This window comes from Pyxicephalus adspersus, chromosome 5, assembly GCF_032062135.1.
Source record: "Pyxicephalus adspersus chromosome 5, UCB_Pads_2.0, whole genome shotgun sequence".
Classification (NCBI taxonomy): domain Eukaryota; kingdom Metazoa; phylum Chordata; class Amphibia; order Anura; family Pyxicephalidae; genus Pyxicephalus; species Pyxicephalus adspersus.
The window spans coordinates 40,734,624-40,747,690 of NC_092862.1; the positions used below are offsets into that span (position 1 = coordinate 40,734,624).

The 13,067-nt window shown below is 37.1% G+C and overlaps 1 protein-coding gene across 13 annotated transcripts in view; it reads right to left on the minus strand.

Moving 5' to 3' along the window:
• The window catches only part of DTNA (dystrobrevin alpha), a 135,349-nt gene that overhangs the window by 59,894 nt on the left and 62,388 nt on the right, over nt 1–13,067 (minus strand). For all 13 annotated transcript variants that reach the window (XM_072411257.1, XM_072411253.1, XM_072411254.1 and 10 more), the window contains exon 2: nt 2,747–2,814. In XM_072411257.1, coding sequence (XP_072267358.1) covers nt 2,747–2,814 — 68 coding nt within the window. The remainder of the gene's footprint in view (nt 1–2,746; nt 2,815–13,067) is intronic.

Genomic DNA, 13,067 nt, shown 5'->3' on the forward strand with positions numbered 1-13,067 from the left:
GGTCTTTGGTCATACTGGCGTACCTCCAATATTTAGAATATTGTTTTCCTAAGAACACATAAAGAGACCTACATTTATATAAAATAATGTGCAGTGAAGTAAAACAAATATATCAGGTGACTAGATTCATCCAGTTTCATCATCCACATACGCCTCAAAACAACATTATGTAAAATCCATGTGGAGTAAATCCTACAGGATTTCATGTGTTGTTAACTTTATAACAACAGTATATACTGAACAGTATTGGGTTTATTTTAGGAAAATCCTATTTATAGTGCAGCTAGGCACTGTGCTTAATAACATTACTTGTTATTTTTTTTCACCTTCTGACTTGCATAGTTTCAGTTTATGTTTGCAACTGTAAGCATTTTAAAGGCAATTATTCAGTAATTATGCGGTATTGTCAAAGAGTTTTCGTTCCTGCTCTAACAAGAGCCTGATAATCAATTAGCTAGTATTCCCTTCCATTCCTTGCTCTTCTCCTGGGAACAGAAATGTGTTGACAGAGTAAAGTGGGCTCTGAGCACTAGGGATGTGGTGTTTTTAAACTCTATTCTAGCTATTCAAACAACACTGTCTTTTTTGGGCAGTACTTGTTGTTTACAGGTAGCAGAGAACCAGTCAACAAAGAGAAATGACAACATGTGTCGTTTTATGGCTTAATTATATATCTCCACTCAAGTGTTTTTTTTATTTGTAGCTATATTACCAGACTACAAATACTGCTAAAGCTATGCATTTTTTAGGTGTCTACTATTCTAAAGCTTAACTCCAGGCAAGCGTCTGAATACACAGCTGAAATATATGTATGTATGTATGAAATATATATTGAAACTGTTTCACCAAAGAATGTTTGTGTTATTTATTCAGGTTTGACCTTGACAGCAGGAACTTCACAGCTTTGAAAAGAACTCCATAAAGAATTATCCCTTTTTTTCTGAATGGATTAAGTAGCAGCATTGATAAAGTCATCCCTATCCATTCTTTACCTGTCAACATCTTCAGCATTTACCTATGTGTACGCAGCAGAGAGTCAATGACCACTATCACTGGACCTCCCTTTTCTGGTCTATGCATTGCACATATCAACCGTAACTGAGAAACATATACTAGCTATGTTTAAAATACACCTACAGGTATTTTAATGAATACATAACTGCTTTGACACTGCTCAAATTGACACCTAATGAATGTATAGTTTTTTTACATTTTATTTTTGCCTTTTATGTAGACTGCTAAAAATAAAAAAATGTTCTATTTTTTGTATTCCTTTTTTTGAATCAGGTAAATATAAAATAATATGTGAATGAAATAGTGTGTGTGTATATATATATATAATTATTATTATGTATTTTTTCTTGCCATTATAATTTTCATTTAAAAATACAATGGAAAAAAATGTATTATATAAAAAGGGGTGGGGGTTAACAAAAGATATGCTCAAATACTATAATTACCCTAAAAATATAACAGTGTAGTGCCTGTAGACATAAAATTTGGTAAAAACCAGATTTCACCCAGGGACGTTTTCTAAAATTACAGCTTAGCTGAGCCTGTTAGCATAATAATGTAGAAGGCAGCATGTAGACAGACAGCTGGACCTCAAAAAGTCAAGGATTTCCTAGGAAGGAGCAGCACTCCTGTACAACCTACGGCTAGGCTGAGTAAATCAGCCTGAACTTCGGTTGCTGGTTTCCTTATAGGACAACTCTAATGTGCTTTGCATTTAAAAAACTTATGTACTTTGCATCTGAAATCCTTGAAATCCCTGGATGTAGTATCTGAAGTTTCTAATGCTAGTTCTCTACTAGACAATTGCAGATCCCTAAGTACCTATCCTACATTTTGGGATAACTTGTGTACGATAGGCTGACCCTATTCACAAGTTGCGCTACCAATCTCCATACTCCCCTGAAGAAGCCATATGGAGACACGCATCGGGAAAAGAGAAAACTGTGCTTTATAACTGACCTATCCCCACAATTGTCATCCTGAACAATTATGTATACTCTGCTTTGTTTATCAGCAGCTAAGCTCTGTGTAGAACTAACTTAAGTAAAATTATTAATGCCTAAAAGCCCTCTAGCACTTTCTCTTCTTATTTGCTTGGAATATATTGGCTTGTTAGCAATATAAAGTAAAAGGCAGCATGAGGACAGAATGCTGGACCACAAAAAGTAAAAAAAAATTCCTGGGAAGAAGCACCACTCGTGTTTATTGGTTCAACCACTAGGGCTCTTTATAGCTCAAAAACAAATTAGAAAGGGAAGAAATGCAGTACATTATTTTATGGTGGACAATAATACTGGTAAATGGACGACTTGTTCAGTTGGTCAATCTGTCTGCAGCAAAAAGTCAATTTAGGCAAAAAGCAAAGACAAAACTAGACTTTTTCTGACAAGTGTGGCACTGCCTCTCTTTAAACAAATTTTAAGTTTTAAGCTCTATAATGTGACGGGGTTTCTGTATCACACAAATGGCTTAACAGAATTACAGATTCTTTGGCATACATTCAGCATTTTTATGTCTCTAAAAATGTAAGAAGTCAGCTGATTTATCTAATAAGAGTCCACCATTAATCAGATTTTGTGTAGCTTAACCCTCTAATGTTCTTTGATAGGTGCCATGAAAAAAATGATATAGAAATGTAGCCCATATATGTTACCATCGAGATGATTATAGTAATATTTCTGATTTTAACAAAAATGAGTCATACTTTATCATAATTAATGGTAACACTTACGCATTTCTGCAAACAATTGCCTTTTGTCGGCCATGTTATTCGCCCTTTTCCCGCCTTCCTCAATCATTCTGTAAAGAAACAGCAAGAGAGAGCATAAGAAGAGGAGGCAGAGAGCACCGAAGATATTTATTGCATAGTATTAAGCTCATAAAGAGTCGTTCATTTTAAAGTGATATGTCACATTTACATAACAAAAGGTCGTAACAAAAGATATTTCTAAATTTATTAGTCTATTAAGATTTGGAAACGTGGTATATGTCAAAACACCACCATAATGTGTATGCGTATGGCTAAGCAAGTCAGTTAATTACAATAAATTGGACAATTATCTAAATGGTTCACAAAATTTATTGACTTTACAATCTATGAGAATCTTCCTTACATCATATTTACAATGATACCATGGTAACACATGCGCACACACAAAGCATTATAAAATGTGAAATGCATGATAAACGCACCATTCCCTTTGGAGTACACTATTTAAAACCCCTCTCGACAGCTCTAAACTGAAAATATATTTAAACTAATGTATATATTTGAACTTCAGAAAGATAAACACAAATTTATATAGGTATGTGTCCATTCAATCAATAAATGCTTTGTCTAGGGTTTTAATATTTCCTAAAATAAACAAAAAACACAAATATAAAGCTATATTAGTGCAATACTCACCTTCAACATATAGGTGCCCCCTCAGCCCCATCCCAAACCATTTATTTGCATAAAGATGTCATTGGTTGCTGAGTTGAGCAACGCCCCTAAGGAGACATCATTGAAACATCTTTATTCATCACGTCAGTGATGTGCTCTGCAAAAGTAAGAACTGCCCAGCCCAGAAAAGAGGAGCAAAAGACCATGCCAGGTCACATGTTCAGCCTGAAAACTTTAAAATGCAAAAATTTAAACATAAAAAGCATACAATACCAGTAGATTCAACAAGAAAGGAATAGATGATTTGAGAAGAGGCATGACAACCATAGAGATAAGCTACTTCTCTTTCACTGTCTAGTTACTGGCTGGGGGCAGAGGTTATTTAAATCTCGGCAGTATGGTGGCTCAGAGGTTAGCACTCTGGCCTTTGCAGTGATGGGTACCAGGTTTGAATGTCAGCCAGGACACTATCTACATGGAGTTTGCAAGTTTGCGTGGGTTTCCTCCGGGTGCTCCAGTTTCCTCCCACATTCCAAAAGCATACAGTTAGGTTAATTGGCTTCCCCCTAAATTTGACCCTAGACTGTAATAAAAGACATATGGAGTATGCTAGGGACATTAGATCGTGAGCCCCTTTGAGGGACAGCTAGTGACTATGGACTTTGTACAGCGATGCGTATAAAGTTGGTGTAATAATAATAATAATTTGATAGGTAAAGGAGCTCTTATAATTGCATTTATCTGCATATGCTGTTATTTGTTATGTGTTCAGCTTTAAAGATAATCCCTAGCAAGGACTATCTATGTTCAAAATGGCAGCATAACATTACTGTTCCCATTCCTCTGCCAGGATCACAAGGATAAAAATTGAATGTATGTATTTGTACTGTTTTATAATGTATGTTATGCATGTGTTAACTGCTCCAAGGAATGTAGCTACAGATAATTGTTTGTAACTTTTAAGAACTACCTAGCACAAACAATAACTTTCACTGTTTTTATTGCTGGATCTACAGGTCATTTATACATGTAAACATCACTGGTTACCTGTGCAGGTGTTCATCATATGCACACATCTAATTGCTCAGGTTGATGACAGTAATAAAGTACAATAAAAAAAATAGATAAATTAGTACAAAAACAGTACAAAGGGGAAAAAAAATCATTCTTTTTTGGCACTGGGGGTGTTTGGGATCATTCACAATTGTCCCAGATCTAGTAAAGCTGTTTGTCTAATATCCCTTGGACAGCAATGCTACAACACGCAATGCTCATGCCAAGTAGGCAATATTTCTGGACTTCAGGAGAACACAGGAGCATTTAGAGGAAATACACATAAAAACACAGATGACATAAAACAGATGTATGCCTTGTGGGAATTGAAAGCTGGATTTCGGCATGGCAAGACAAGAAAAGCTAACCACTGAGCCAATATGTCACATTCATGCGATCACTGTGAATTCTAGCTGTGTAACAATATGGAAAGTTTTCTATGGAGTCCCCCAGCACAAAAACTAAATTCTGTGTACTAGAAAGAAGTTTGATTAGCTTTTTTTTTTTCTATTTCAGACATGGAAGAAATTCCTGAAAGAATCATGCTTACATTCTGATTTACTGCTAAGGCTTACTGCTAATCCTAGCACTTGGCAAGCACAGCCCTATTAATATTACCCTGAGTGCATATAGCAAGCACAAGAGATAAGTTTGAGCCTACGGAGTGAAAATGTTTTTAGCATCTGCCAAACTTAATTAAGGTTCTCAGTAAATTTCATTCTTTTTCTAAACCTTTCTAGCTAGTAAAGGGCCACCACATGAATATTAAACCATATACAACTAAGACAATCATTTCAAATTACATTGAATTTTTATCCAAAATGAAAAGGGCAACTGGGCTTTAGAAACACTAGAGAAAAATTAGAACCTTTTCAGTATTACTACTAAGCAAGAGGCTCCTTTTTTCCAGATTCCTAATGAATCTTCAACTCTTCCTGAAATATGAGGCAGTAATTACCTACACACCAATGTTTCCACCCTGGACACTATAAGTCTGATTTATTAAAGCTCTCCAAGGCTGGAGAGAATACACTTTCATCAGTGAAGCTGAATGGTGATCCACCAAACTTGGAATGGATTTCCTAAAAGTCATTGGCTATTTGTTAGCAAATGTTTTCAATTCTGGACCAGATCCATTTCAGGTTTGTTGGATCACTCAGCTTTACTGATGAAAGTGTATCCTCTCCAGCCTTGGAGAGCTTTAAAAAAATCAGGGCCTATGAACAGACAACAGGGTCAGGTACAAAAAGAAAAGACTATTTACAATTCCAATTCCTATTCAAACAAACATTCTGCTCTAAAGCAGTGTGCAGTAATGTAGCTCATATGTAACTGTACAGCTTTATTTTACATATGAATTGCATATTATTATTTATATATACTAATAATTTACAAATATAGTCATGTATCACCTATTTATCAGTTGGAATAAAGTACAAAAAAAGCAAAAAATAATGAAAATCAACTGTAGTATAAGTATGAACTATTTCTAGACAATGAACAATGCAATTTGCTCAGTATGCAACCTCTGTGTGTAAGCATATTTGGAGTAAAAAGGCACAATCTGTAACCATTCAAGGCAAATACAGTGAATTCATTCTCATCTTCATTACCTGTAACTGCATTGGAGATGATTGTGAATATATAAGTTGCTAAACATCTGCAGGATCTGCTTCACATAGGTATTCTGTAATCATATAGTACAGTGCTGCTACCTGCTACGGGTTAGTTTAAAGTTACAGTCAACAATACTTTTAGTATCTGAATGGAGACAGAAGATATTTAAAGGTTCCAAACAAACTGATTAAAGCTTTGTAAATTCTTGATTAACATGATGCTCCTATTTTAGCAGTTTCAAGTGTATCCGTTACACATAAGATAACAGATGTCTTATGTTGTTCAAGGAACAATATCAAATCATTAAGGTAAGGAAAACTCTATTGCTAAACCCTATTTAAATCCAAGCTTTCACATTTATAAAAGCTGGCAAATACCGGGTTGACAGCCAGATGATATCCAAATGCCACATTCCCCATATCTACAGTCCTAAACACACAAATGACAATGAGCCAACCAACCACAGCAAATAATCCTCTTCACAGGAAAAAGATTTATCTTTATTGCAATAAAAACACTACTAAACAATACTAAACAATAAACAATACTAAAGCTGCGTACACACCTGCAATTTTTGTCGTTGGAAAGGATCTTTCACGATCCTTTCCAACGACAAGGGGCTGCAAGATGCATGAACGATGCTGTACATACAGCACCGTTCATGCTCTATGGAGAGGGGAGGGGGAGAGCGACGGAGCGGCACCCTGCTGCGCGCTCTCCCCTTCCCTTTCATTACGATCGGCTGTCGTCCATCGTCCGTGGATCCGGCAGGTCGGTTGTCCGGACGATGGACGACACCGACTGTACACACGGAAGATTTTCGCCCGATAATTGGCCGATGCCGATTATCGGGCGATAAAAATCTGCCGTGTGTACGTAGCTTAAGGAACCTTTATAGTAAACTATAATAATAATACAACTTTAAAAACCCTAATGTCAAAGTAACAGTTATTCAGGAGTGTAATCAACTAGAAGGGAGCTCCTACTAAATCCTGGTTTCCGCAGACCTAACTCACTTTACAAAAAGGCTAAAGGCTGTGGTACAGATTTTTGGCTGTAGGGGGTTTGGTGTGATTAGTACTCTCGAATGTTAAGGATCCGACATCCGCACACCAAGGCACACACACATGCTCAGTCATTGGAAAAAATCTTTCATTATCATTTCTAGCAACAAAAGATGGAAATATCAATGGGTGCTGTTCTGTTCTATGTAGAAGGGAGGGGGTGAACGAGTGAGCGGCACCCCACTGTGCTCTTCTCCCTTCACTGCTAAAGCGGTCGTTTATTGTCTGTCATTCATCGATCCATCAGGACTGATCCATGAATTATGTTAGTGACAAGACAAGACCGACAGCTCGTATTGAGCGAGAATCATCTGTTGTAAATAGCCTTAGTGGTGCTGGCTTTGTGTGCATTTATTATCTTTGGCGGCGGATGAAAACTGTACTGCAACAAGACTGTTCCAAGGAGGAACTTACTTACCACACACCTGTACTAGAACCATTTGACTTACCCCTTTTTTGGGACCTTTTCCTTTTTCAGCTGTAATTGACTTCTAAATTACCAAATGTTCTCACAATATCCCTGAAGAAGCCAAGAGGCGAAACGCTTCGGGCTCAGGGTCATTATATTTTCATGAAATTCATGAAATAAGATGTAGGAATTTTTCTAAAAAGCTTATGGTCTTGTACCCTATGAATATGCAATAGGGACTGACCCATCACAGGCTTTAAATGAGTGTACCTTTCTTATATAAGATCATTTTTGTTATTTAATCCCCCTAGGAGTAATCCCGAGTGTGACTCCAGGTATCCAGCGGTGATTGTGGGGCATTACTATGTAATCTTTTACATTTTTTTTTACAGTACAATACACAACAAAACACAAAATAAAAGTATAAAAACACATTTTAGTGCACCAAGCATCATTGCCCAGTGCCCTGATTTACATTTTGCCCACTATTAGCCCTGACCTTGATCTGACCTTCTGATGGCTTATAAATCACTTCCTGAATGTATCATTTCATCACTTTGTCTTTGTCCTTGATTGTTCCTGACTGATTGCTGGAGACCACTTGGCATCCAAAAGGCATCTTGCCGGCACAAGCGAAAGTGAACTGAGCGACGATTCTGAAACTTGAGGTCAGTGCTGTGCGCACATGGTGCTCCGCTGACCTTGACGTGGACCAGGCAGCACCGCCAAGATTTCCATTTACCGGCGCACCTGGGATGAAAATTGAGGCTGAATGCGACGCCCCCCAGCATACCTGAAGTTGTTTTTGACCGATGAAGTTATCGAAAAAATTGTTGCAGAGACAAACAGCTAAGTCTTTTTGAAATTTTTTGCTAAATTTTTTTATGCAAACATGTATGCTGCTTTGTGTTTGCAAACTTTTGAAATTTTTTTTATGGCAACATGTGTGCTGCTCTGTGCTAACTTTTTGAAATTTTTTGCCATTTTTTTTTTTTATGTAAGCATGTATGCTGCTCTGTGTTTGCTAACTTTTTGAATTTTTTTTGCAATTTTTTTTTTTTTTTTAATGCAAACATGTACGTTTGCTCTGTGTTTTATAACATATTACTTGCAACCTTCACACTATAAAGGACATATCCTAAAATACCTTTTTTTATTTTGTTTTATGCAGGTACGCTGGACAACAACAAGGTGCTCAACACCTGAGGTTTGCAAGAAGCAGAAAGTAAGAACCTGTGACCAAGGATAACAATTGGCTGTTTTTGGGCTTGGTGTTCCTGCAGGGAGTTGTGGGCAAACCCATGCAAAAGTGGTACTGGTCCAAGAATAAAATGATTGCCACTCCATTCTTTGGCACAGTCATGCCAGAATACTGCTTTTCCCTCATCATGAAGTACCTGCACTTCGCAAACAATGAAGAATTTGATGAGACTACCCATCCTGCACCAAAAGTGAAGAAAATGTGGGAAGTGTCTCAGATAATGCTACAAAATTTCCAGCAAACCTTTATGCCAGAAAAAGATGTTAGCTAGCATTGACGAAAGTCTAATGGCTTACAAAGGCGAGGCTTGGCTGGGTGCAGTACATTGCGTCAAAGAGGGCACGATTTGGCGTGAAAACATGTATGCTGTGCATCTGGCTACATTTGGAATACGGTTCTGTACACTGGAAAAGGGACACAGTTCAACCCCAAATACAGCCATTATGGATTGGCAACAAACTCAGTGCTATCCCTCATTGAGCCATTGTTAGGTCAGGGCTATTGTGTCACAACTTTTTTCAATTTCTACACCTCTCCTGAGCTTTATGAGTTCCGGGCTAATCGGCACAACCTGCCATCACTGTTTGCAAAAGGGAAGCTGAAGACAGGAGAAATTGTTGCCTGGCAGAGAGGCAAGATGATGGCCCTGAGATGGCCTGACAAGAAAGATGTGTGCCTGATGAGTACTGTCCATGATACCTTCACCGTTCTGGTACACACAAAACGTGAGAAAGAAGTGATGAAGCCACAGGTGGTAATTGACTACAACAACACCATGGGAGGTGTGGACAGAGCTGACCAAGCCATGAGGAAACAGCAAAGGAAGTACTACAAGAAGATTTTCAGGCATCTAGTTGAGTAGTACCTATGGAATGCCTACATTCTGTACAAAAAAAAAAAAATTGCCAGAGGCCTGTGAATCATTCAGACTTCATTTTGCAAGTTTCCGAATCCATAGTCAAGAGCCACCAAACACCATCAGTGGCTATGAATAGACCTGGACGTCGTGCTTCCACCATTGTCAACCCAGAACGCCTGACCGGTTGTCACTTCGTTAAATACATCCCACCAACCCAGAAAAAGGCGGCACCTACAAGGATGTGCGTGGTTTGCTGCTCAAAGACTGATGACAGAGGAAGGAAGAAACGCAAGGAAACCAGGTACTACTGTCCTGACTGATGTTGGACTTTGTGCAGCACCCTGCTTCAAAATCTACCACACCCGAGATATCTACTAAAAATGTAAATATTTTTTTTTTTTTTAATATCTGCATTTAATTTATATTATTAATTATCAATAATATTGCACCCTTGTTTGGAAAATTTCAGTGAGAAATCTTTGATAAAATATATATTTTTTCTGATAAATTACATTGTTGTGGTCTAATATTTAATTTTTTTATAATTATGATTTATAATTATGTTATAATTTATGATTATAATATAATAAATAAATATAATTATTATACCCAAGAGTTACAAGCCCACAATATAAACAAAAATTTCAATGCAAAAAAAAAGATCACTTTTTGCATCAAATACCTGACAGAATTAAGAACGCTAGGGGGGGATAAACTTCTAATACAAGTATGCTTGCCAACAAAAAAACTCAACTTTTCTTCATGTCCAATCTTTTGTTGTTCTCAATTGGGGTTGGCACCATTAAGTTTGTGCAAGGTGGAGGTAGATACTTCCATTGTTTCTTGATTTCCAGAGAAAAATAAATTTTTCAGAGTATTGGCACAACTAACACTTCTAAATGTTCCCTGTGACATCAAACAATTTTAATGTTTTAATTCAGGTCCACTTTAAGTAGAACATGGGTTTTTTTCTGTATTGGTAAACACAATATATAATTTTTGTATTCCATCCATAAACTCTGCTGTGTTGGCCATTTTAAACATTTTGGGGACAGCCCAACATGGAACCCCTCTAGTCACCAACCAGTAAATAACAGCAACTTCAGAAACATTCTCACTGCTGCACAAACAGCTGACTTTTAGCTAACAAGAAGAAGTCTTTAAATAGCTATGAATAATGTTCCACTCCTCCTCCCTGTGCAGAAAACAAGTAGAAATGCTTAATTCATGGGAATCAAAAAATGCTTTTATGAATTATTTAAACTCTTTGCAAGTCAATGTGATTTCCACATATCCTGAGATGAGGATGAAGCACACAATACTTTTCTATGTATCTCTATGCAGCAGAGAGGTGTCAATACAATCACCAAAATTGGATAAACTGCCAATGACCTGTAACCGGAAGGAAATGTATAATTTTTTTTTTCTTGTGCCTCAGTAATACAGTACACGTTTTCCAGTATTTTAAAACCTAAACAGGTAGTACAATGTGAACACTGCAGTCCATAAACTGTTTGTGCAGTTAATCAAGAAAATTTTCTCCAGCACCCATGACTATCTCTGCAAATCTGGCAGATATGCTAATCCTATTTCAGGTCTTCAAATATGAGTGTAGGAAAAGGTATGAATAATGATCATGTTAAAAAAAACATTTGCTTCACAGATTGTTTGTAGAGTGTGTTTGTATATTTTCTCAACACATGTATTAATTTCATCAACTAATACAAAAAAGCAAGTACATACATCCATCATCCACAATATAATGATAAACCAACGTTGAAAAGGAGTCCAACATACAGCACATCACAGTATCATTTCAATGAGAAAATCCACATGTATAAAATTTTCATTTTCCAGTCAATAAATTGGTGGCTTGTGGTGACCTCAATGTGCTGCTGAAAGTGTATCTATACCCTAGTGGGGAAATATTAGAACCTGTCAGGTTTTAGTGTCATTCGAGACAACACTTGAGAGATTTCTTTACCTCCTGTCTAGTAAAAAGGTTGCCCTAGAAGGGAAGTAAGCAAATATCTAACAGCAACACAGACCAATTTAACTATTTTTTAATATAAATTATACTATAATAAACATAAAATTATCTTATAATAGAAAATTATTATACTTCAAGAGTACCTAAACTTAATATTTGTACTTTACATAGAAGGGTAGACAACCAGCAAGAAGATCAAAATGAGAAGGAAAAAGGTGGTGGCACCCCGCGCCAGGATTAAGAGGAAAGCCAGGAAGACACGGGACGGGATCGCAAGAAGAACCAGGGTCTTTGAGGGACCTGAAGGATTTAAGATAAATGTGATTTTTTTTTTTTTTTTTTAGTTTTTAGCTTTAGGCTGCTACAGTGTTGCTGTAAGTACTTTCTAAATTTTATGCTCGAATGTGGAGTGGCTCCTTTTTGGTTACACCTAGGAAATAACCGGCTGGAGATATGTTTTGTAATCTGGGCATTTCATGCTGGTGGTGAGTTGTTAGTTATGTAGTGCAGTTGGTTGCAATAAAAAGTAGGTTGCTAACAATCTTATTTTTAGGTTTTACTGGTGATTTAAACGCAGCTTCGCCGCTACCACTTGATATTTTCGATTGCGTTACCTCTCACAAGAAAACCCTTGTGTGATCTGTCCCAATATTTGCTACGACAGCCAAAAAATGCTTGAAACAACTTGTAAAAAGGCTTGCAGGCTTTAGGCATTTACAAGCAGTTGTTCAGATGCTCCATGCAGCTTCTAGAGGTGGTTTGGTCACAAAACTCTCTCCATAGACTTGCATCAAACTGCTCATAAACACTTGTGCAGGTGTTTATGAGCTTTTGTTGCAGCATTCCAAAGGCATTGAAAGACATGTTTATAGCCAGGGAGCAGTTCATAAGTCCAAATGAACATGGACACCTAGTTGTGCATAGTAGGTTCCAGGAGCAGTAAAATGCTACTTTTTTCCCCATAGGTCTGAACACAACTATATGATTAAAGAGTGTCTTTAGCAAACACTTACTTGGCTTTTGAAGGGGCAAGGGGTTGAATTGCCCTGAGGCTAAAATGTTTTACATTTCTTACTGAAATAGGAGGCAAGGGGACGACATCCAGTAGAGACATGCATTCCAATCAAAACTGTCAGGTGTATTTTTCTTACTTCCTTCCTGTATCTCAAAGAAATGAAGTAAAGTCTAATCTCCCTAATATAAAAATAAATAAAAAAGCCGTTAATCCAGGCCTAAAAATGAACAATTAAAATGTTTATCCTGCTTACATTTCCTACCTCCCAACTCATCAACATTATGACAGGTAAATAGTCGTGGTTTTCATTACGTTCCTCATTTTAAAGGAGTTGTTTGTAAGACACAGGTGTTTGTAAGATACAGGTAGGTCTTGGCCAGTGTAAGGGGGCACCATGTA